The 22,624-nt window shown below is 39.3% G+C and overlaps 1 protein-coding gene across 1 annotated transcript in view; it reads left to right on the forward strand.

The window, feature by feature from the left end:
* WWC2 (WW and C2 domain containing 2) overlaps nucleotides 1-22,624 on the forward strand; it is a 1,656,421-nt gene that overhangs the window by 1,498,554 nt on the left and 135,243 nt on the right. Inside the window, exons 20-21 of the mRNA XM_044062544.1 lie at nucleotides 18,158-18,250; nucleotides 18,367-18,603. Of these exons, the coding sequence (XP_043918479.1) occupies nucleotides 18,158-18,250; nucleotides 18,367-18,603 (330 nt within the window). The remainder of the gene's footprint in view (nucleotides 1-18,157; nucleotides 18,251-18,366; nucleotides 18,604-22,624) is intronic.

Genomic DNA, 22,624 nt, shown 5'->3' on the forward strand with positions numbered 1-22,624 from the left:
ACAAGTAATACAAGGTGTACTGTGTATTGTGTGTGCACACATTCGACTCCAGTGTACTACTACAAGTAATACAAGGTGTACTGTGTGTTATGTGTGCACACACATTCGACTCCAGTGTACTACTACAAGTAATACAAGGTGTACTGTGTGTTATGTGTGCACACACATTCGACTCCAGTGTACTACTACAAGTAATACAAGGTGTACTGTGTGTTGTGTGCACACACATTCGACTCCAGTGTACTACTACAAGTAATACAAGGTGTACTGTGTATTGTGTGTGCACACACATTCAACTCCAGTGTACTACTACAAGTAAAACAAGGTGTACTGTGTGTTGTGTGCACACACATTAAACTCCAGTGTACTACTACAAGTAATACAAGGTGTACTGTGTATTATGTGTGCACACACATTCGACTCCAGTGTACTACTACAAGTAATACAAGGTGTACTGTGTATTATGTGTGCACACACATTAAACTCCAGTGTACTACTACAAGTAATACAAGGTGTACTGTGTATTGTGTGTGCACACCCATACATATTTTTGCTAACAGTGGAAAATGAGCTTGTTACTATACTACTCTTAGGTTGTTTTAACAGTATTCTCTGATATTTCCTAAACACCTCTGATACTACAAAGGCTGTTCTCAGTTTGCCAAAATATTTCTAAGTTTTGCAAAGTTTTTCTGTGTTTGTAGAAGTTCTCCATTTTGTGCACTTTTTTCTGTATTTGTGACCATTTCTCTGGGTTTGTGAACTTATTTCCAGGGATTCCTGATAGTGCAGGTGTTTTGCCTTTTATTGTAAAGCATTTATTACTGCACTTAAGCTCACAACCAGTTAATTTTACATTGAGAGGGTTTTTTTGCACTCTGGTGGCAGTAAAGGGCTGATTCAACACATACGAGTTGGGAACTACTGATGAACGGCTTATTTTTGTGTTTAGTTAATTGGCCTGAGGGCTTAATAAAAGCCTGCACAAACACTGTTTCCCATGCCTTATATATAAGCAACCTCTTCGGTGTAAAATCCTCTATAGAAAACCCACTCTATAGTCTCCCACTTTTCACAGCTGCTCAAATAGCAGGTTATCTAATAGTGTACTACAAAACACACTCACTTAGACCTTTAAGTGACTCTCCCCTACTCCTTCCCATCTACTACAGATCTGGTATAATGGATACGCATTTCAATGTCATCTTTGTTTCTGGCCTAGTGGATACGAGCATCCTGAGGTGGCGTATTAGCTGCCTCATGTTCACACACAACCATTTAATTTTAGAACAAACAAACGCAGTGTGTGAGAGATGTAGATACACAATGTCATTGGAGGCAAAGCTCTCACATACACACACAAAATATGCATACCAGCTTTTTAGCGTTATAACTAAGAAACACATAGCCCAACATATGCAGAGGTACTTGCTTATAATGTACCCAAACCTCCAAGACCTCCCAAAAACATCTCTCAGTAGCCATGCACACACTCAAAAAAGACAGCATTTCACACAACACACATCTATGAAAATCATAGTACCCCGACTTCCAAGCCCATAAGGCAACACACCATTTAGCCAAACATTGTAGTTATTGGCGATTCCATTGTAAGACATACTGATGTCCCCCTTACCCGGCTAAACAAGGAGAAGATCACAGTGAGCCATCCGTTTGGAGCCAGAATCCACCAGATCACACGTGCACTTTGATCTTTAAACCACAAGTAACAGTATGACATGGTCACAGTCCATGTGGTCATAAACAACCCAAGATGTACCTCACTGGACTGTATGAAGAAAAACATAATGGAGATCTCTGAGTATGTGTCCCAGTCTGGTATGGATCTAGCCTTTAGTAGCATCCGACTTTCCCCAATATACCACAGTACCAGCAAAAAATGATTGGCTTAGTTTCTGGTGTCACAACAAGGGGATCTAATATTTGTCAGCCTGAGGAGACATGATCAGCAAACCGCAATGATTTGCCATAGATGGCTTGCACTTGTCACCTCATGGCTTCTGGATACTGGAAAAAAAAATATCTATCCCCATAGTGCCTTTTTCAGGTTGTGCCAAGTTGTTAAACCCTCCAACATAACAACAATCACTCACAACTACCTAAAAGTACTACTGCTCAGTGCTAGGAGTTTAAATAAAAAAATGCACTCCCTGGAAACACTCCTCACCCTGGAGAATGCAGATATATGTGCAGTCACGGAAACATGGTTCAGAACCATAGAAGGTACCCAGGCTGTCAAAGTCTGCAATGCCTTTCATTCATTTCAGTCATCCTCAGCTCAGGATAAATCACAGGGAGGAGGTGTGTCTCAGTGTTCATAAAGGGCAAGTACACTGCTGTACTGGTCCAACAACATGACTCATTTGAACTGCTCCATGCCTAAGTAACCATAAATATGACCCCCCTATCATATCCTTGCTTGCTACTGATCCACAACATGAGTTTGGAAAGCCACACCTCCTACCTAAACCTACTAGAATCTCTTAACATTCAGCCTAACACCCACAACCACCCCCCTTCTGGTCATTACACAGGAACAGATCCTTACTGCACTCACTAAAGCCAAAAGCACAGCCTCCATGGGTCCCAACATCCTTTCAGGATGCTTCTTATATAGTTTAAAACAGTATCTATCAGCACCACTAGAAACCCTTTTTAACTCATTCACTCCAATGGAGCTCAGGAAGTTTGCACTGTAATTTCCAATGGGCGAAGCCTCAACCTTTTGACAGAATCAAGTCATGTCCTCACATTTCAAACAAATGTTCAGATCTCTGGAACCATAGGGAATTAATTATGAAAGGGGTATAAATGAGAAAATCTTCAGCACAAACTATTTTTATAGTGGTAGTATTCTTTAGGTTCTAGATCTTAAAATGAATTTTAAAAGTCACAGTAAAGACAGCAACTTGAATGGTTGCAATATCTCTGCAACCATTCAAGTTACACACACACACACACACACACACACACACACACACACACTGTCAGCAGCATTTTATTCATCTAGCTGAGAGCTTTTCATATGAGGCTAAGGAGTTTTGTCTGTTACTTTCTTGTTGAGATGTTTAGAAAAAAATAAAATATATATATAAATTAATATAATAAAAACAACAGCTGATATCTATTTACCTGCACTAGCCAGAGGTCATATATTAATGAGTTAAGTTTTCTATTCTGTAAGCTTTAAGATGAAGTAACCTTGTGCATAGCATGATTTTGGAGTTATTGATGCAAATATGAACAAGCAATATTTGACGCCTAGAGGCGTAGTAGGAGTCAACTGCAAGGCACCTGGAGGCATCACTCAGATGTAACTAGTTTGCAATTTGCAAACAGCCTTTGTCCCAGGGGAATGGAGGACTGCAGCAGTTGTCCCTCTGCACAAGGGGAGCCCATCATCTAACCCAGGGAACTGTAGTCCCATAAGCTTGACCAGTCTTATCTGGAACGCCTTGGAGAGAATTATCATAGACCCTGATCCATGACAATGTTGGAACTCTCCAAAAGCTGGAGCAGGCCCAATTTGTCTTTGCCAAAGGGATATCTTGCCTGCTCAGTCTGGTGGACTTCGAGAAAATCACCAGGTTCATGGATAAGGATAAAGTGGTACATGTTGCTTATCTAGACCTGGCCAAAGTTTTCAACACAATCTCCCACTCGGGGATCATAGATAAACTTACTGAGTTAGGCATAAACCCCTACATCATCAGATGGGTAGCCAACTGGCTCACTGACAGGACATATGTTCTCCAGATGGGTGAATCCAAATCCACTTCCAATAGGAAACCTGTTACTGGTGGTGTCCTACAGGGCGCAATGTTGGGGACCCCCCCATGTTTGGTATATACTTCTCTGAAGTGAAGGCCAATGTTGGGGATTTTCTGGATCACCAGATTTGTTGGCAACTGCAAGCTGGGAGCAATCATTGAATCCCCAAATGATGTTGACATCCTACAACCAGACCTAAAAATGACAAACGTCTAGTGCCAAAACCATTGTCTTGAGACTAAATGCTAAAAAATGCACAATTTTACCCTTCAGTAAATCAGATACCCCTGCAAATTATAATGTTGATAGCACAACCATGAAAGTCTGCCCAGTGGCAAGGGACCTAGGAAAATAGACGATACCTAAATCTTTGACCACCAGGTAGCTACAGTTGTGAGGGAATACTTGTGTGGCTCAGCTTATAAGTAAAGGCATGGCATCAAGTTCTAAGGAAGTCGTAGTGCCATTGTACTCGACCCACAACAAGCCCATAATTGAGTACAGTGCACGAGTCTCCATGTACCTGACTAGGCACTTAACACCAATTGGAGCAGCCCCAGAGGTTTCTCACTAAAAAACTGTATAAAAAACATGTCTTATGCACAACGACTAAAGGCCCTATCTCTTTACTCTTGTCATATCATTTCATGAGAAGGAACTTATGCCTGACCTACAAGGCATTCAAAATGTTACATATTTGCAAGAAAAGTTATACAAAAGTTAAGCATTCCATTGATCTGAACCATATTTGTGACTCTAACAGAACTTGTTGGAGAGACAGATTTGTATCTCAAAGGCTACCTCATCTATAGAATAAACTTCCCATCTTCATAAAACAAAGCTCTTCCAAAATAATTTGGAATAATGGATGGGAAATGTAAATTCACTCCTGGGTTACTGCTAATCTCCCTTATGGACAGAGGCAGTCTGTAAAATGACTCTGGGTTCCAACTCCCAAAGACCCACTACCCTGATACTACCCCATCCCATATCTGGGAAATTAAGATATAATGTTGTCATATCCTGGGTATTATTGGTTAGGCTTGTAAAGGCTCTTGTGCCATTAACGAGTAATCATCTATGAACCTATGATAATTGTGTGTTTTTAAGAAAAAATCACGGCTATGCATCACCATTCTACACAATGTCTGTAACTGACCTACTTCTTGATAGTGGTTAGGATAGCATATTGCATTTACTATAATATACAAAAGTGGTATAGTCTAACAAAGTAAAACAGTTTCCTTAAATATTAAAAGTCATATAAAATCACTATAGAAAGAATGAGAAAGAAAAAAAAAATGATTGCTGTAGTTTTACCCCCCTCAGAAAACCATGAAGCATATGTCTTGCACCAAATCAAGTAAAGAAAACTAAGTCCATTATGAAAATATTTGCAAAAATTACTCCTTAACTAAACTAAATACTCACCTAATCTCTTCAGAAGGTTGCATTTCCTGACTCCGTATTTGGCAGAGACTCTGAATGTAATATCAGTGAGCTCTGCTCTTAAACTTGGTTCTTCAGTTTGAGTTTTGGTTTGGTTGCTTTCTGTGCAGAGTCTGCATGCCCTGTCTATTTTTGCTTGAGTTTTCACTGGGTACTTCTGTTTCAACCCACATACCAAATATATAGGTGAATTGGCAATTCCCTGAAGAGTACTACGTGTGCATGTGTGTGTGCCCTGCAGTGAGTTTGCACCTTGTGCAGGAAGAGTTTCTAGGCCTTTTGCCTACTTAGTGTCAGTAGCGCTCTTGCAGCCCTGTATTAGGTTTTTGGTGAATGAGTGAACTAATGAAAACCATAACACTATAGCCTACCTAAAACAATTTCCTATACATAATTTAGTGAAAAATGTTACTTTAAAAGAAATTCTACAAGGAATACGGAAAACTCAAAAGGATCATTACAGCCCCCTCCTCCCCGTAAAGCTGTTTATTGCACACGCATTCCCTAAAATAAACGTGTATGTAATACAGTGTAAAATATAACAAATGTACAAAATTACTTACTTAGTCTCCAAATAGTCACAAAGTGGTACTCACAGTAAGTGTGAGTTGTGCATGAAGCCCAGCTAAAAACACAAAATAACCAAGCCACCAGATAAAAATACATCTGGAAGCCCAGGAAGAACTGGGCGATAAGAATTAAACCTGAAAAAAATACCAAGGGCAGCAGGAAGAAGTGACCCATCCACATTACAGTTAAATAGAATGCATATGAAAGGAAAACCTGTAAAAAGATGAATAACATTTCATGCAAAAGTCACATTAGAAAAGTACAGTTTAACAATCCTGCTTACTCCTACCCTATAAATAGACTTGGTTCCATAGCTGAACATGACGCATAAAACTAAAATAAATAAATTAATTAACTAAAAATAAAACTGCTCACAACACAAAGTAATCCATTTTAGAAGCACATTCCATGCAGTACATCAGCAGCCAGCATCTTGACTCTGTTATGACAACACAACAAACACCCACCTGGGCCTTGAACATCAAAACAAAGCCATGAACTTTAAAGATTATACACAGTAACATGTTGAGTACACCTTGGACCCTGGTTGGTTTTCAAACAATGGGCCTTTCCCCACTTTTTTGATTACTGATAAATGCTTATTTTCTTTTGGATTCAACTTAATAAATTAAGATAATTTGAACTGCTATTATATTCAGCCAGTGTCCATACCACATGTAGCCACTTGATTGTATGCATCTCAAATGTCTGATTGTGAAAAGAAAGGCTACACTAAAGTATCCCTAGTAGCTTTACTTGAATGCACACTATTCTGGCAAACCCAGGTTAATGACTGTTTAACCCAATCGTTACAGCCAGAGTCAGCCATTCACATCTACAGGCAGCCCCCCATACCTAGCATTGTCACCCCATTGTTAACTGTGTATAGCTCAGATGTCTGATTGTGGTAAAACTAAAACTTTTTTCACAACAGTGCAAACCAGTCCTGTAAAGGATAGGCTGTTTAAACTGAGCAGACTAGAGGGGTAAGTTACTGCCATCCAAAACTAACCTTCCTCTCCATTTAGTGTCTATAATACTAAATAATTTGCTGTAAAACCACAAATTTTGTGAGGCACAGACCAAAAATAAAGAAAAATCTGGGGATATTTTGTAATTTCAAGGAGAGTTTTAATTTTGCCTCTCACAAAAAATCAGAAGAGAGAAATATTTTAATATATTTCATACAAATGCTCATATAGGCCTGTAAAGCTATATTTTAAAATAAGCAAACAGCAAGTCTGTAAGTTGTTTTCATTCACAGCCAACCCAACCCATTTAGTCATCCATGATTTGCCATAAAACCACATATTTTATGAGGCACAGACCAGTAACATAAAGCAAAGTCCAGGGACATTTTGTAATGTCAGGAAACAGTTTCAACTTTCACACATTCACCAGAGAATAAATATTTCAATGTCTTTCATACAAATGCACACTAGGTCCTGTGAAGTCAGATTGCAAAGCAATGACATAAAAGGGTAAACAGATTTCATTCATAGCCAGCACCCCACCCTCATTTAGTAAATACAGTCCTCAATGATTTACCAAAAAAATGTTGAGGCACATACAAAAACATGAAGCAAAGCCAGGGACAGTCTGTAACATCAGGGAAATTTCATCTTTTTTTTAGATGCACAAACAGTAGCCAGTGTCTACTGCAGAATTTAATATGAAGAAATGCCAAGATACTTTCATGCACAGCCAACCTGCAGCCCCCCCCCCCCCCGGACTGACATTGTCTTTGTTTTTGTATCTAATTGCCTGCCAGTATTAAAAAAAAAATTCCCTCACATTGTTATGACCATCTACAGTAATCTGCCCATCTGCAGCACTCCATTTTACTGTACTGTTTAATATTCTGCAGCTTTTTTCTCATTTTCCCCAATGAATCATGAGAAGCTAACAATTAGAAAGCTCAGTCTTCATCTTTTTGTATTTTCCATAAGTATGGGTATTGCTGAACCAATTCAAATGTGGTTGTATATTTTATTTTCATTTATTTTATACCCCAAAAAGATGTGAAACTGTGACTGACATCCATTGCTGGACTTATCAAGTGCAAACAAGTGCAAATAAAGCTGACTTTTTTATAGTACCATACAATTTATATCTTTGAATTTATGAATCCATTATTTATTTTTGTCCAGTGGTTTTAAATGTAAATCAAGTAACAGTGGGGAAAGAGGGCATCCACACCTCATTCCTCTGTTCCATTACAGCTTGTCAGATAGGAACCCTCCCACCTTATTTCTTGCCCCTGTCCCTTCGTGCAGCTTCCATATTAACCTTTTTTTTCTGTCAGGGAGTGAAAATGCCACCACTCTTCTGCTTGTTAAATTCCAGCTGTCTCTATCAAATGCTGTTTTTGAATCAAGAATCGCCAACAATAGTGGCATTTTCTTAGACTCTGCTTCCTTTGCATCTTCATTGTTATATTAGTGTTGTTGTTGTTCTTCTTCTTTTGGGTACTCCCGTTAGGGGTCGCCACAGCAGATCAACTGTTTCCATTTCTTCCTGTCCTTTGCATCTTGCTGTGTCACACCAACCACCTGCATGTCCTCTCTCACCACATCCATAAACCTTATCTTAGGCCTTCCTCTTTTCCTGTTACCTGGCAGCTTCATCCTTAGCATCTTTTTCCCAATATACTCTGCATCCCTCCTCAGCACATGTCTAAACCAACGTAATCTTGCCTCTCTGGCTTTGTCTCCAAACCTTCTAACTTGGGCTTGACCCTCTAATATACTTATTCCTAATCCTGTCCATCCTCGTCATACCCAGTGCAAATCTTAACATCTTCGACTCTGCCACATCAAGCTCTGACTCCTGCCTTTTTGTCAATGCCACTGTCTCCAACCCGTATAACATAGCTGGTCTCACTACCCTCTTGTAGACCTTCCTTTTCACTCTTACTGGTACTCATCTGTCACAAATCACTCCTGACACTCTTCTCCACCCACTCCATCCTGCCTGTACTGTCTTCTTCACCTCTCTTCCACACTCACCATTACTCTGAACTGTTGATCCCAAGTACTTAAAATCATTCACCTTCGCCACCTCTACTCCCTGCATCCTCACCATTCCTCTATCCTCCCTCTCATTCACACACATATATATTCTGTCTTAGTCCTGCTGACCTTCATTCCTCTTCTCTCTAGAGCATATCTCCACCTCTCCAGGGTCTCCTCCACCTGTTTCCTACTCTCACTACAGATCACAATGTCATCTGCAAACATCATAGTCCACAGGGACTCCTGTCTGATCTCGTCTGTCAACCTGTCCATCACCATTACAAATAAGAAAGGGCTCAGAGCTGATCCTTGATGTAATCCCACCTCCACCTTAAACGCATCCATCACTCCCACCGCAGCCCTCACCGCTGTCACACTACCCTCATACATATCCTGTACCACTCTTACATACTTCTCTGACACTCCCGATTTCCTTAACTCATATTAGTGTTATAAAAGTGTTTTCTTCCCCTCTTCAAAACCTCACTGACCTAATCCAGTCAATTTTGGTAGCACCTTTTCCATTCTTAGCTTGTATAGACAAATACTTGATAATCATAGTTTGAAATTGAAATGGGTCTATAAAAAGCCAGATCTGAAGATCTTTACCCCCTTTTGGTAATACAGCCAGCATAGCTTTCTTCCAAGATGCTGGTATCCCCCTCCATGCCAACTGTTGCATCAATTTTTCCAGATATTTAGCACGTTCTTACTTACTAACTTCCACATTTCCACAGCGATACCATCTGTTCCTGAAGACTTTTCTGTTTGATTTTGCATCACTGTTGTTTCTTCTCTCTTCCTGCCTTAGCAATGAATTTTTGAGCCTTTTTTTTCCTCCAACTGTGGCATAATCAAGTCATCCGTAAATATTTCCATTTGTGCCTTTTCTTAGTTTTCCCATTAGCCTGCTTTTTGCAACTTTTAGTTATCATTTCTGAAATGTCTCTAATACCTGTATAGGATCTGTCATTATTTTCCTAGTCATATACTTCCTATCTTTAGCTGCAACTATTTCTACTTTCTTTTGCCCAAGTCATTGTGTTAATATTTTTTGTGCTGTACAATTATCAAAAATAGTTCCTTAGCATCAAGCCTTAACTCATGCATGTTGTGCAAATGCTCCCTCATTTTTCCTTTAGTTCTTTGCAGTTTTCTCTTTTTACTATGTACCATTCTCCTTCTATAGTACTTAAATTGTTGTTAGTCCTTCTAAATAGTTTCAATTACTTCTTTCCTATATCTTTGTCTCTTATATCTACTGTATTTTTAACATCCTTTTTTTTTTTTTTATTTTATTCCACTTAATAAATCTCCATCCTGAAGTAATTTCTGCCTTCCCTGCCAACTCTCTAATCATTTCTACTACCTATTCCTTAACGTTAAATGAAAGCCACCACAACACCAACATTTTAAAGTTTACTGGTTTCGTTGTGCTGCTGTAGCATTGTTGCCTCATAGCAAGACGTTATCCCGTTCTATTCTCAGCTAGAGCGTCTTCTGTGTGGAGGCATACGTGAATGGGGGATGCCTTCATTGAAGGTTGTGCATCAGGGCTGGTAACCCGGTACGTAAAATCCACTACCAATCATTAGCGGACTGGAGTTCCGCTGTGGCGACCCCTAACCGGGAAAAGCCGAAAGACACAAACAAACTGGTTTCGTTCTTTAATATCCAATAATTTCATCAGAACTGTTCTGATAAAGTTCTTGTATATTAAAGAAGTGAAGCACTAAACTTTAAAATGTTGGTGTTGTGGTGGCTTTCATTTGAATACAGGAATTTCAGTGTGTTATTTAGTTTTATGTCCTTCCACTTGGTTTTGTTTTGGGTTTACGCCTTAATTTGATCACAGATAAGTAGGTGAGCACCACTGTGTTCAGTTTTACATCATCTTTATCTTAGTTTTTATTGTTGCATATTTTGATAATAATTACTGTATGGATCTCAAAGTTTTGAATACACATTTTAATACACATGCTGATATGAAGTATAATTTCTAACCAGACTAGCAAAGTTATTGTTTTTGATGAATAATATGTACATTCTGTCTGCTAAACTTTTCATCTTCCATACTAAATATTCTCATATACTTCAGAAATCTGTTGTACACTTTTTTTTATAGTGTCCCTTCTGGCTCCCTCTGATACATTCTCACTATTGCAAATCATGTTCTACATTCTCACTGTTGCAAATCATGTTCTAGTCTCCACCCCATGAATGATAGTCCCTGCTGAAACTTATTATTCCTCCCAACATAATAGTTTTAGGTAGGACATAAATACATACTTGTGTAATCCTCCTCTGCTGCCAATAGCCCTTACTAACATAAGTCTATCTTTGAGTATTGTTTCCTCTTCTGTCAGTATTGGAGCCTCTTTCACAAGCAGAATTATTATTCCCCCTTTTCCTTCGTCCCTGATACTCTGCTGAATGTCCTTCCTTAAATCCTTTTCTTGTCAAAATTGCTTGTTCATTCCTGTCTAAATGCATCTGTTGTGACATTGCTGTTTGCATCGTACACTACTTAAATGTAATTTAATGCCATCTGCTTTGCCTGTAAGTACTAGGCCATTTACATTCCATGTTAATGTTGACAAAACAGGCATTCTGTTTAAAAGCGGTCAGTTGCTAGAAATTTGTGGTATTCAAATAGGAAGTTTTTTGTCATTCTTGTTTGGGGGAAATGGAGTCTTGCAAGATCTACATAGTTAGTTTTACAAATGGCAGGAGATATTCCAGAAAAGAGTAAGTTTGTGTAGGTAGTAGGAGGCAAAGTTCGGATAGCATTTTAATAGTTGGGCTTGGTTGTGTCTTTGGGAGATTGTGAGGCTAAGGGGAGGGGGTTTATGTAATTATGGTGTTGTAAGTGAATGGCATTCATGTCTGAAATAATCAGAAAAGTGTACAAAAAATGGGCACTCACTATAGAAGCAAAAACTTTGACAGCTGCCGTGTAGCCATTGCCAGAACCCCACCTACTGTCGACCCTTCTCTACGCCTCACCCATACTTACCAACTTAGTCAGACCTTGACAAACTAGAGATGTGCTACAATAAAATAACAAGGTTTGCCACTGGATCCACATGCAGGGCACACCACAACCTAACTCTAAAAGAACTCGCTTGGCTTGAGTTACCACAGCCTCTGATATACAACCAGCTAATAATAGCCCATAAACTTCTTTAACAACCTGAAAAAAACTCCTTTGCTCCTAAACTTAGTACAACCTTGCATCAACTTGCATACACTTCGTTCTACAAATAAATCTCTGTTACAAGTAATCAAAACTAACAACACTGCAGGAAACTCACTGTACTCATACCATGTCTCAAAAAACTGGAATTTACTTCCATATCACATAAGAAATATCACCAACCCAACCCACTTCAAAACACTAAAGAATCACCTTGCTGATTCATGGCTCTGCTCATGCTACAGCCCTGGCTAATTCTCAAAACATCTAATGCCATACCCCCTAACCCACTGAACTTAGTCATTACTAGCTCAAATTAATAGCTCTTGGCATGCTGCTCTGTTGTTGGTCTACTGCTGTGACTGGCTGCATCTCAACTATTAATATCCACACTTTTTTTGTGCTACCAACTTTTGAAGTAATGCTCCTACTGTGTAGCTCAAAATCACATCACTATGTATATCTGCTATGTCTGCTTGTTATCTGTTAGTTGCTTTCGCTGTAAATGGAATTTTTTAATATGTGTAATAGTAATTTTGTATGTGGAGCTTTTCTCCCCGGGCCTCTGCTGAAAATGGGCTTTGTTCAGTTGGACTTTCCCAGTAAACAATGTAAAATAAAATAAATTATAATTTAAAAAAAGAAAAAAACATTTTTTACTAAAATTAAAAGAAATGGCTTCAGTAATTTAAGATGCTTCTAAATTAAAAGAAAACTAAGCTCATAGTATTTTCATCTCTAATCTAACAATCAAATTACTGCGGTGTAAAAATATTATTAGTGACTGGGTTTTTCTTGCAGTTCTTACTGATATATACATACACATACATACATACATATATAAAATCAGTGTTGTGTAATATATTTTGTTAGTTCATGCTAATTGCATGTGAAAAAGTATGCAAAGCTAACTACAAATCCAAATTAGCTTCCTCAACAAAGGACAGCCATAAGGTGTTCTTTAGTTACATGTGTAATCTAAAAGGAAAGGCTCAGATGTGCCAGACTGGTAGTTAATGATACCACATATACCAAGCCTGTGAACACTGCTAACCTGTTAGACAGGTTCTGTGAAAATTTCACTCCCCCTCCCCCACCACACTTACCCCAAGACATCCCTACCACCTGTCCTCTACCCTGTATCTCTAAAGAGCAGGTCATAAATGCCTTCTCTAAGGTCAAAAATACAGCATCTGTGGGACCTGATAACATTCCAGGCTGGCTCCAACAAGAATTAGCAACACCATTGGGTATTCTTTTCAATCATAGTCTAAGCACCGGCTTTATCCCAGCTGAATGGAAAAAGGCCACCCTTATCCCCTTGCACAAAGCTGGTGCTTCCACTGACCATGGGAACTATAGACCTACTAGTCTGACTAGCCTTATCTGCAAGGCCATGGAGATAAGGAGTCCAAACACTAAAAACTATTAAACCAAAAATGTGGCACTAGGAACGATAAAAGCAGGCAGCAATATTGAAAATTAAATTACCACTGTTTATTGTAAGCACTTTCGGCTCGGTCAATTCCAAGCCTTCATCAGACAAAACAGTATCACTAAACCAATCCACATTTATATACTTCTAAATAATTAAACTTCAATAAACCATTAATTAATCCTTAAAGCGGTCATTTAACATTGTGTTTCAAATACATAAAAACTTCCATATTAAAATACATTTTAATCTCCAGCTCAAACTAAAAGTAAAATAAAATAACTTTTCCTAATGTAGATAATATTTAGAAATGTGCAAATAGATCAACTAGTATTATAAAATTGTAAACTTTAAATGCATAATGTTAACCTTAAACTATTAATTCATTGCAAAATTAATATAATGGCATCGTAACTTTTAAACACAGATCTCATTAAATAAATATATTTACATAAAAATGTGCTTGAATATCAACAAATAAAATAATTACTGTGTTATTAATGATAATCAATTACGTTAAGTATATCTCATTATTAAAAATGATTAAATTAATTTTTCATGAGTATTTCCAGTTCCCTCTAATAAACTTTTTATCTTCTTAATGATAATAATTTTAACACACACTTAATGGACAGGACTTCGTTTAAGCCTGGAAGCGCATGAGCATTCTTAACTATCTGCCATCTCAATTCATCCAACTCAAGTTTTAAATGCCAAGGACCACCTCTGATGTCAATACATCTCTGTTGTAAAATTATAAACTTGAATGAATGAGTAGGATTGTGCATAATGTGTTTAGCTAGGGCGTTGTTAGAATCCCTATTATTTATAGCGTAACAGTGCTCATAAATTCGTTGTTTGAATTTTCTTTCTGTCTTCCCAATGTAAAATACATTGCAAGACTGACATAAGGCTGCATATATAACGGCTCTAGAATCACAATTAAATCTAGAATTGAGGTAATATTTGTGGCCGTTAATATTACAAAAATTGCTGACTAAAATGTGTTTACATTGTGTACAACAGCCACACTTAAACATACCTTTGATTTTGGAATGTGTCAAACAAATATCATTCTTTTTTTCAATTATGTTTTTCAAATTAAGTCCTCGTCTATAAGTTAACTTGGGCTTATACCCTAAAGATTTTGAAAGCTGTTCGTTGCTACCAATCAAAACCCAATTCTTATACAAAATCTTCTTGATAGAATTAGAATCAAGAGAATAAGTGTGTATAAAACTTATTTGGTATGATTCTTTACTAGGTAAAGTAGAAGAGTTAGAAATATTTGGGTTTGCATCTTTTAAAGAATTGTTAACCAGTTCAACTTGAGACGAGTTATGACTACTAATAGAATGGTATGTATGTTGGTCAAGGTTCAGTAGAGGGGCAAAAGAACCACACGCCCTTTTATGTTCAACTTCTAACCTAATAGTTGTTATTATTTGAGAAGGATAGCCCCTATTCAAAAACATAGTTTCTAATAAATTACACTCTTGTTCAAAATCTAAATCATCCGAAATCATTCGTGCTGCTCTCACCATTTGACCTTTTACTACAGCACGCTTCTGATGTTGAGGGTGATTACTAGTGTAATGCAAGAAAATGTTAGAATATGTTGGCTTTCTATAAATTTTACTTTTAAAGCAGTGCCTTACTTGATCCTCTTCCAACATAATGTCTAAGAAATTAATAGAATCAACCCCTATTTCATGGGTGAATTCCAAAAATGTAGTTGTCTTAGATATATCATTAATAAAGCTCGGAATCTCAGCTACATCACCTTCCCATAAGCAAAACATATTATCGTGATACCTTGTGTACCAATAGACGTTACTCTGAAAGGTGTTCTTTAGTTACATGTGTAATCTAAAAGGAAAGGCTCCGATTTGTGCCAAACTGGTAGTTAATGATACCACATATACCAAGCCTGTGAACATTGCTAACCTGTTAGACAGGTTCTGTGAAAATTTCACTCCCCCACCACACTTACCCCAAGACATCCCTACCACCTGTCCTCTACCCTGTATCTCTAAAGAGCAGGTCATAAATGCCTTCTCTAAGGTCAAAATACAGCATCTGTGGGACCTGATAACATTCCAGGCTGCTTCCTACATGGGCTCCAACAAGAATTAGCAACACCATTGGGTATTCTTTTCAGTCATAGTCTAAGCACCGGCTTTAACCCAGCTGAATGGAAAAAGGCCACCCTTATCCCCTTGCACAAAGGTGGTGCTTCCACTGACCATGGGAACTATAGACCTACTAGTCTGACTAGCCTTATCTGCAAGGCCATGGAGATAATCATCATGGACCTTATCAACAAAGACATTGGTAACCACCAGACACTTGACCCTACTCAATTTGGATTTGTCAAAGGGAGATCATGCCTGTTAAACCTGGTGGACTTCTTCAAGACAGTCACCAAGGCCCTTGAGGGGAAATCTGTGCACTCAGCTTTCCTAAACTTAGCCAAGGCTTTTGACATTATCCCCCCACTCAGGTGTAATTGACAAACTCACGCAGCTAGGTATCAACCCGTATATCATTAGATGAGTCACTAATTGGCTCAATGATAGAACCCATGTAGTCAAAATAGGGGAATCCACCTCCAACAGCAGGCCTGTAACCAGTGGTGTTCCATAGGGATCAGTCCAGGGACCTCTATTGTTTGGAATTTATTTCTTGGAAGTGCAAGCTAAAACTAAAGGTCTGTGGCTGACAAACTGGGAGCAGTCATAGAATCTCCAAACGATGTCAGCATCCTGCAAGAGGGTCTTACACAAACAGATGACTGGTGCCAAATTCATGGCTTTAAACTCAATACAAAAAAATCTATTATCATCCGTTTCGGAAGAGTGATGTTCCTGTTAACTACCACATCAATAACACCATAAGTATACACTCAGTGGTGAGAGACCTGGGCACACAAGTTGACAGCAACCTTACCTTTGATCACCATGTCTCCACAGTGGTAAGAAGGGCATTCTATACTGCTCATCTTATAAGTAAAGTCATTGCTTCCAGAAAAAGAGAAGTTATAACCTCCATGTACTCTTCCCTCATCAGTCCAATAATTGAGTACAGTGCTTTTTTTTGCATTTACCTTTCCAAGCACCTGCAGCAATTGGAGAGACCACAAATGTTCCTCACAAGGAAAATTCAAGGTCTTCAGCATCAATCCTATGAGGACCATCTGAAGTCACTGTCTCTTTATTCTGTTTTATACAGACTGCTCAGAGGCAGTCTTTGCCATGCATTCAAGGCAATCTTTGACCCTGCTTTATTGGAAATGCTGCATGTCCATAAGTCAAACGGTACACTGGTTACTCTCTCTAATTGCCTTAACCTGGTATGAGACATTAATAGAACCTGCTGGAGGGGCAGATGTGTCTCCTAGACACTACCACACCTTTGGAACAGATTTCTGCTTCATGTCAAACATAGCACCTCACTGTCCCTTTTCAGACGCAGTCTGGATGATTGGATGGATAACCGTAAGTTCACCTCAGGGGTTCCACCTTTGTCCCTCTTGGACAAGGGTGATAGGTGCTGATCGTGGAAATAAGGGTAAAACTTGGCTAGTCTTGTTAGGGCCTTAGGTTCATTAGCCTAGTAACTTTCTAGGAGCCTATAATGTAGAGCTCTTCTCTACACAGGCCGCTACTGAAAGGGGTTTTCCCAGTCGGACTTTCCTGGTAATCAAAAGCTAATAAATTAATATAGGAGGATTTTGAATCTAGACATGTCAGGTGTTCATTCAAGTGCTTTCAAGCAACATATGAAGTACATAACATTTAGGATGATCACTGATAACACAGCCTGTTAGAATTGCAATAAATCTTTGCAGAGTCCCCTAGAGTTTTAGCGTTTTTGATAGTTACTTGTCATTGGTCAGTCGTTAACTCTTGTGTGTTAACTGAATGACTCACTGCCGTGGTGGCACCTGTCTAGTTTGATAATTGGCAGATGGCATTCTCAGCTTAAAGCTTTCAGTCTAAAATTTCTTATGGGCCCTGTTCTGGACCTAGTCTTAAGTGGGAGAAAGCCGCAGTACAGGTTATCCCATTCAAATTAGTTATTGTGCAGCAACTTCTGCTCCTCTGAATAATTTGTTAGATTTAATTTCTTTTATGTCTGTCCTGTTAGTGTATCATTTCAACGTTTAGCACCCCCCCCCCCATCTTTTGTGGCTTTTACATGCATGAGAGTCTTTTACTGGACTGGCCATAGCCAATGGCTTTTGAATTTTTGAACAAAGCTGAGTGTTTAAAATTGAGCTCTAATTTTGTAGGTTATACTTCATAATGCTGCTCCACTTTTCTAATCACTCTTCTGGAATATAGCCATTCATCCACTCATTCTGGAAAAAAAACAGCAAAAGGAAGTGTAGGAGGTACTTAGTGCTGCAGGCAATTTCCAAGAATTGTACAAGGAAGTTGTTGAAGTGGTTAACAGAAGATGTGTCTGTCTGTTTGGATTGATGTAGCTGTAGTATTTACATCCATTGTTTACTGCCTCTCACTACAGCTGTATTTAAAATTTATAAATGTTTCAGATGTGGTGGTTCAATTTATGTGGTTTTGAATTATTCATTATTGAATATGGGGAATTATGTTTAGGGAAGAACATATCAAGAAGAAACACTGTAATTCCATAGCAAAATTTTGCTAATGTGCTCTTTTTTTGTTTGTTATGTAGTTGAATCGCAGTGACAGTGATAGTTCAACACTCGCCAAAAAGTCACCCTTTGTGCGAAATGCCACAGAACGGCGCAGTCTGAGAGTTAAACGGGTATTTATTGCTGGAGTATCTTTTTCAGGTTTTCACGTTTCAGCATTGACAGTTTTTGCTGCCTTCATACACTAATTTGTTTTGCCTTCTCCATGTTTGTACACATTTGTTTACAGCCTGTTTGTCAGCCAAGAAGAGTAGCACAGGGACATCATATTCTGACGTCTTTGGACTTGGAACTGGACCTACAGGCATCACGGACAAGACAGAGTCGCTTGAATGATGAGCTGCATGCACTGAGAGACCTGAAACGTTTGCTTGAAGAGATGAAAGCCAGAGGAGAGACTGAACTTCCACAGTGGGTTTTGGAAGATGACAGGTTCCAAAAACTGTTGAAACAGGCTGAGAAGCAGGTACATACCACACTGCCTTAGATGCTGCTACCCCATTTTAGCAGTAATTATACCTTTTTAAATAATTTTGAGGTACTACAGCACATTGGTAATAGAAGTACACTGTAGGTTTTAAACGGTGGACGTTGGGCATATATCTCAGTGCAGCTTAACTTTTATAGTGCTTTTCACACACAGAACTTTACAGAACAATTGAAATTTAAACAGGCAGACATTAAAATGCAAAAGCACAGTTAACGCTACTCAACTCCGCTTTTATTGTACTTCTTTGTTACAAAGCACTTTATAAACAAGATGTGGCAAAAATCCATGTGTGCAAGCTGAATATTCCATGAGGTATGCACGTAACCATGTTTATTTACTGAATAATGAAAAAGCATCTTACATCCACTGTTCTGGTCTTTGTTTGGTAATTGCACTTTTAGGCAGATTAGAATTTCTTAAAGGTGCATTTTCCCCTAAACCTAAGAGCTGGTAGTCTGTCTGAAATGTCTGCCATTATCTGTGGAGAGATTTAGCATGTACATCCAGGCTGTATGGAGGGCTTCTGACTCCTGTCTTCATTTTGAGTGAAGGCAGTACTTAACATGTAGGTAGTCTTTCTATGCAGTCTTTATATAAAGATTTTATTTCTTCTTCATTTCTTCATTAAGAGAGAAGTAGAAACTTGGCTATTTTAGAGAACTGTCTATTTTTAAACAATAAAATATTTTTAATTGCCCAATGTAACAAAATATTAAATTATTTAAGATCTGAGAAATATTTCATGGTGTAATACACTTGTTTCTTAGAAGTAAATAATCTCAGTCAGTTTGTCTTCGAGTCAGACACAGTAAAATTTGCATTTAGCTGGCTTATGTTTTTATTTCTTGTTCTTGAGAGAGAGAGAGAGCCCTGACGACTGTCCTGGTGTCCTTAGTTCAACAAGTAGCTTGTCCACTTAACAGTGCAGCCAGGAGTGCGAGTGTCGCCATCATGTAGGAGGAGAGAGGATAGTGATTCTTGACTGGCTTGTACCACAGCTGTAAAGACAGAGCCGTACTAGAGACTGGAAGCTCATCATGCTGTGGGAACTAGATTGAGAGGATGTAGTCATGGCTACCCAAGGCAGTGACGGTAGCCCCCTGCTGGCAAATGTGGGAGAGCATGCATGCAGTGACTTAGAGGGCATAGGTGGCCTGAACAGTGATGAGAGTTCCCACTTCACCAGTAAGGGTGGGGGTTTTGTTCTGAAAAATGTTGCCAGTGCCAGGGTGCCAGTAAAGAGCACAGTGCCATCTTGGATGCCTAGACGATGGTCCCTTTGAGGCTTGAGGGTCAGATGTAATAGGGACAAAATTCACACAACAAAGTAAGAAATAATGTTGTAGGTTGTAACAGGAGGAAGAAAATCATGGCAAAAATTAGGAGGTGCAGCACCTAACAAGATAAAAGCATTGGACAAATAAAGTCTACCAAAGCCAAATTTGAGGTACGTTTGGCCTCCCAGGCCAAGGACAACCATAAAGCATTCTTTAGCTTTGTCTGCAACCTCAAAGGCAGTACACAATTGTATGCAGAGCTAATTGTAAATGGAGCCACCTATACTGAGCCAGAAGATGTAGCAAACCCTCCAGGCTGATAAATTCATCTCCAACTTTACCCTTCCCTCCCACTCAACCTTCCCTCAGGAAATATCAAATGTAACTCCCCCTACTATCACTAGGGAACAGCTCCTTAATGCTCTCCAAGACCAAAAACACTGCATCAATGGGCCCAGTCAGTATCCCAGGATGCCTTCTAAATAGCATGAAACATGACCTATCAGGGCCTCTGGAATTACTTTTTAACGGTAGCCTCCAAACAGGCTTCATGCCTCATGAATGGAGGAGGGCAACAGTCTTCCCTCTGCACAAAGGTGGGCCATCTACAGACCCTGGAAATTACAGACCCATAAGTCTCACTAGTCTTGTATGTAAAGCTATGGAAAGAATTTTCATTGAGATGATCAATAGAGATGTAGTAAACCTCCAGACTTTGGACCCAACCCAGTTTGGTTTTGTCAAGGGCAGGTCATGCCTACTCAACTTGGCAGTCTTCTTTGAGAAGGCCACCAAAGCAATGGATGAAGGCAAAATCGTTACCACTGCCTACCTTGAACTGGCCAAGGCATTTGACTCAATACCACACTCTGGCATTGTTGGCAAATTCAAGAGGGTAGGTACAAACCCATATGTCACACAGTGGATAGCCAACTGGCTCACAGACAAGGCCCAAGAAGTTAGAATTGGGGAGTCCACCTCTAAAAAAGAGGTCAGTCACAAGTGGAGTCCCTCAGAGATCAGTCTTTGGACCTCTCCTTTTTGGCATTTACTTCTCAGAAGTCAAGGCCAATGTCACTGGTCTCTAGCTGACTAAATTTGCAGATGATTTCAAATTAGGAGCTGCCATTGAATCTCATACTGACACAAAAGTTCTCCAGGAGGGGCTGACACAGACAAACAACTGGTGTCAAGTCATGGACTAAAACTAAATTCCAAGAAATGCATAATAGTATCCTTTGGGAAGTCATCCATCCCTGGTAACTATCATATTGACAACACACCCCTTAGAGTTGACCCATTAGTCAGGGACTTAGGGACACACACAGATAGTAATCTAGTCTTGATCATCACATGTCTGGAGTGGTGAGGAAATCATTCTGTGTTGCGCAACTTATAAACAAAGGTATGGCATCTAGCTCCAAGAAAGTCATTGCTCCACTGTATTCAGCATTCATCAGACCTATCATCGAGTACAATGCCCCCTTTGGTATGTACCTAACCAGGCATATCCGACGAATGGAACGTCCACAGAGGTTCCTCACTAAAAGAATACAGGGCATAAGTAATATGTCCTATGCAGACTACCTCAAAGGCATATCCATGTATTCTGTCTCCTACAGGTTTTTGAGAGGAGATCTATGCCTGGCATACAGGGCATTGTCAGACCTCACTCTGATGGACCTCCTGCCTATCCACAAAACAGACAGTACCAGAATTACCCGTTCTAAAGACTTAAACTTTGCCTGTGATGTAAATAAGATCTGCTGGAGAGATAGGTATGCATCCCAGAAAGTACCCAGTCTGTGGAACAGGGTCCCCATCCATGTGAAGCAGAGTTCCTCCCTAATCCAATTCAAATGCAGCTTGGAAAATTGGATGGGAAACCTGAAATTCATCCCTGGTTTGGCACCTATGTCTCTGATGCAAACATGTAACCTGTAAATGGTTCATCTCCCAGGCCCCATGCATACACTTATCAAGTGTATCAGAACTTGTCAGAGATTTGGGATGCATGGCTAGGGTTAAAAAGGCCCTTGTGCGTTGTTAGCCTATGAACCTATTTATGGTAAAATGTTTCATTACAGGTTGCTGAGACAAATACCATCTGTCTCTTATGATTTCCAGTACTTCATCTTAGAATACTTCCAGGTAACCTTTCATAAGAAGAGAAATGGTAATTAAGTCTTATTCTGTCAACACTTTTTTGGTGAAAGTACAAAAAACAGTATTTGATTTGTATTTTAATAAGTGAAAGCAGCCTCTCTAGAATTTCTTGTTAAATCAGATCCAATTCAGAATTGACTTTAGTCTTTCACAACTATAAAGGAGCTTAGTTTCTTCATGATTGTAGTTCTACTTTTAAACCTTACAAAATGAATAGAATTGTTTTGAGGGTATTCTTCTTCTTTCGGCTTTTCCCGGTTAGGGGTCGCCACAGCGGATCACCTGTCCGCTCATGATTGGCAGTGGAGTTTTACAGTGTCGAGTTGCCAGCCCTGCGCCCAACCTTCCACAGAAGGCACACACACGCACTCACGCCTAGGGCCAATTTAGAGTGCCCAATCCACCTACAGCATGTCTTTGGGATGTGGGAGGAAACCAGAGCACCCAGAGGAAACCTACGTAACCACAGGGAGGACATGCAGACTCCACACAGAAGGCACCCCAGCCGAGGATCGAACCGGAGAACCTCTTGCTGTGAGGCAGCAATGCTAACC

Source organism: Protopterus annectens, chromosome 2.part1 (genome assembly GCF_019279795.1).
Source record: "Protopterus annectens isolate FY-2018-M chromosome 2.part1, PAN1.0, whole genome shotgun sequence".
Lineage (NCBI taxonomy): Eukaryota > Metazoa > Chordata > Ceratodontiformes > Protopteridae > Protopterus > Protopterus annectens.